This window comes from Fukomys damarensis, unplaced genomic scaffold (assembly GCF_012274545.1).
Source record: "Fukomys damarensis isolate Sample0158 unplaced genomic scaffold, DMR_v1.0_HiC HiC_scaffold_12, whole genome shotgun sequence".
Lineage (NCBI taxonomy): Eukaryota > Metazoa > Chordata > Mammalia > Rodentia > Bathyergidae > Fukomys > Fukomys damarensis.
The window spans coordinates 11442826-11446675 of record NW_022900924.1 but is presented as its reverse complement, the minus strand read 5'-3'; the positions used below and the strand labels follow the sequence as shown (position 1 = coordinate 11446675).

Sequence of the window (3850 nt, the reverse complement as noted above, 5' to 3'; positions counted from 1 at the left end):
AGGTGCGGTTCCTGCCAGGGGTGGCCAATCGCACCGGACTGCGCCGAGCGTGCTCCGCCCCTCCGTCTCGGTCCGCCCGCCCCCTACTTTGGCCGCGCCCCCAGCTCTGCTCCGATAGGCTCTCTACTGACCTTCCCTGAACGCAGAACCCTGGACCGAGGCCGGATATAGGCATTTGATTGGGCGTGCCTCGGAAGCCGAGAGGTCGATGGTGCCTGAGGATTGGCAGAGTTGATGGTGGGCGGGACAGGCAGGGGCGGGGCTTCCTCAGACGCGGAAGACTTTGCAACTTCAGTTACTGTAGGTCCCGCCTGGGGTGCGGTCAGTCTTGTATGTGCTTTGGGGGTCAAAGTTCAGGGGGTCCGAAGACCAGGGACTTCCCACGCCTTTACTTTTTTGGGGAGCCCCCCCAGGCAAGAGATTTTGAGGGAGGATCCTGCTTTCTCGCTGGATGTAATTCTTAACTTTTTTAGTAATTCTGTCGTAAATTAATTCTGTCCTAGTACTTGGACAAATTTCCTGGATCTCTGGCAGGGGAGTTGCCTTTTTTCCCATTGAGTTCAACAGATGTCAGTTTAATACTGAAAAAAAAAACAAAACAACTATGTAGTAGGTGCATTCTCTGTACATCTACATTTGGAATATTTTTAACAGGCCCAAGAACAGAATTTAAATATTCATTTTGGGGGGTTTTATGACAGAACAAGAGCTGTGGTAGGAGAATTCCTGTTAGCGTTAACAAGGTTCTGGGAGATCATTCAGTATAACCTTTTCCAGTCTCACAGGTTTCAAGGGTTCATTGTGAACTAATGGCCAAAGGCCACTGAGCTTTGACCCAAAGGAAACCTGTGATATCTTGACCCAAGCTGAAAGATCGTATCTGCTAGGGTTTAAATGCGTCATGTTACTCAGGGCCATTGAAAAAATTTTTGTATATTGCGTATGTTATTAAATCAACAATGCAAAGTGAAAACTGCTGTGCTGTCCTTTAAACCCTAAAGTTTATAGACTTTGACAATGTAGCCGTTTATGAAGAAATTGTTTCATTTCATGAACATCATTCCCTATTTATTTTATTTATTTATTTATTGTTTGGTTTTTTGAGACAGGGTCTCACTATGTAGTTGAGACTGACCTGGAACTCACTGTGTAGCCCAGGCTGGTCTCAAACTTGCAGCGATCCTCCTGTCTCAGCCTCCCGAGTGCTGGGATTACAGGCGTGAGCTGCCACGCCCGGCTCATTCCCTATTTAAAAAACTCTTGCTGGTGAAATTTGTGTTCAAAACATTTCTGGTACTATTTAAAAATTGTGCCGCTTTCCAATTCCAAAGCTCCAACAGTTAAACGTGAGTGTTAGGGAAAGTAGAAATGCCTGGAGCGCACAAAAAGCTGTTAAAACAAGGTGGACAGTACTTGGGTTTAGGTCGAGTCCTGCAGTAGGTGTCTCATTAGCAGTGTGGCGGAATACCATTTTGAGAAGAGGTGCAAAGGAAGATTTCATCTGGTAAAAGTTTCGAGGGAGCTTGATTGTTACAAACTTGAAAAGGCTGTGCCAAGTCATATTAAGCAACAATAAAGGATGGGTAAGACTAAAGCCATGATAGAATTTTTTTATTCATTGTTTATTGGTACATTTCAGGTATACAACATGATAACTGACATTCATCATTGGAAACTTGTACCTTTACACAATATAGCTTGGCTATTTTTCCCTCAATCTCATCCCTTCCCTTCACCCCCTCCATCCTTCTCTATTTACAAATACTTTGTTTCCGTTTTTTTCCTTTTCTCATATTTTTTCCTTTCCCTTCCCCCACCCCTCCCACTTCCCCTTCTCCTTTGGACCTTTTCTTCCTATTTCACATAATCTATTATACATTCTGATGCTAATTTACACTGTCAGTTTCTCACACCAGAGAAACTATTTGGTACTTACACATGTATCCTATTTATTTCTCTTAAGAGTATACCATGACAGAATTTTTGTTTTGTTTTGGTACCAGGGATCAAACTCAGGATCTTGTGCTTGTGAGGCAGGCAGCAGAACCATTGAGCTAAATCCCCAGCCCAACAGAATATTTTTTAAAGCAGGTTTCTCCATGTATTAGTTAAGAGCTTATCTTACCAATTCTTTGGATTGAAAACATAGAGTAAATTTTCACCACCTAAGTGTGAAATTAATTTATCTCTATTATATATAAAAACTGGCCGCTAAGAAATGCAATAAAAAAGAAATGAAAGCATAAGACAAAACTCCATTGTCTTGAAACCATATAGCAATGAAATCAACTTTTTTGATTCATTATATTAATGAACTTTGATTTCTAAATGTTATTGGTTCTTTTTGTACTATGAATATTGCTACTGATAAATTCAAGCTGCTCAATGCTGTTGATTACAAATAATTTAGATGTGATTCAACTGCACAAAAATAGAAAATGACTTCATCCTTTGGCTAGGAGACAATTCTGAAATGCTACTTTAAACATAGATGGCCGATGTACAGTGAGCCCTGAGAGTCTTTTTATTCAGAAGAAACTTCAGAAGATCTCTAAACTCCTGGAAAGACATTTGTAGCATTTCATTTTGCAAATTGTTGTGTTTTTGTTGGGAAGAAATAACCCTTACAAAGAGAGCCATTATTTTAATTAAAACAAGGTAGTAAATGAGAAATGTCAAAACAAGTCGGATGAGAATAAGGATTTTCATTTTTAGAAGACACCTTGGGGGCCAGTTGCAAGATAAATTTGATCACAAAGGGCCTGAGAATCAGAGTACGTGTGGTTTCATCTTTGCCTCCACATCTGTGTTCAGTTTACTGCTTCTACAGCATCTTGGGTGCAACAGAGTGGGATTATTTTGCACAAGCCACTGAACACCTCTGGGCCCTTTTCCTTAATCCTTGTTCTTGCTACACACAACTCGACAGGACTGTTCTCACTGAAAGTGCACCCTAAATTTGTGAAGCAAAGTTTACAACACTGTGACCCCCCCTGTATTCAGAGGGAATCAAATTCATGCGGATATTGCTTCTTGTTTTCTCAGTTTTAGCCCAGTTACTTACTATAGGCAAACGCTTCACTTGCTAAGCTGAGAGTTGGTTAGCAAACTTTTGGATTAGACAAAAATTTTAAAAATTAATATTCAAAGAAATATGGGGCAATTGTTGTGTGGAGAGCCTGGGTCTGGAAGTCTTAAACCAAGCAGACTGGACAGTAGCATGTTTTAAAAGGCAGATGAGAAGTCTTTTGTCATCTGTAAAATCCTGAGCACACCTTGTCGAGTAAACCGTACAACAGAAAAGATGCCCAAGAAGTGGGAAAACACGGTTTTGCTGACCTGATGATGGAACATCAGTATCCTAGTCTTTTAGCTCTTGACAAAGGTCCAATGGGGGGAGGAGCCAGGATTCCTTTTGGGGGGGCATCATCACGCACACTGTGGCTGTCTGGGTTTCCCGACCTATTAAGGGACGGTTCAAGTCATTCACTTGCTCATATTAGAGATCAGTCAGTTCCATTTGCCAAGGGCGCTGCCAACCTCCCGCCCCTCGGGTCGCCTGCAGACCGAGGTTGATTTCTGGCCCTGGGCGCCGCCTGGTGGCTATTTCTGGAATGTCCTCGGAGGTTCGGGGTCCTGACCGTGGCTTGGGCTGTCCAAAGATTTGCCTAACTCCAGGGAGCCTGCCTCCGGCCCTCCCCACCTTCACTCACTGAGAATACTAAGAAGTTGATGCAGAGTCTAGAGAGCTGGAGAAAAGGGGAGTCTGGCGTTCTCTCATCTTTCCAGGTTGGCGGGGTCAGGCCGTCGTCGGGCAGCTCGCGACCCGGAAGTCGCCCGCATCCCGAGG

The 3850-nt window shown here is 43.2% G+C and overlaps 1 protein-coding gene across 1 annotated transcript in view; it reads left to right on the top strand.

Annotated features, from left to right (window-relative positions):
* Nucleotides 1–1556: 1556 nt before the first annotated feature.
* The window catches only part of Suds3 (SDS3 homolog, SIN3A corepressor complex component), a 40672-nt gene continuing 38378 nt past the window's right edge, over nucleotides 1557–3850 (top strand). Inside the window, exon 1 of the mRNA XM_010604081.3 lies at nucleotides 1557–1583. Coding sequence (XP_010602383.1) covers nucleotides 1580–1583 — 4 coding nt within the window. The 5' untranslated portion in view covers nucleotides 1557–1579. The remainder of the gene's footprint in view (nucleotides 1584–3850) is intronic.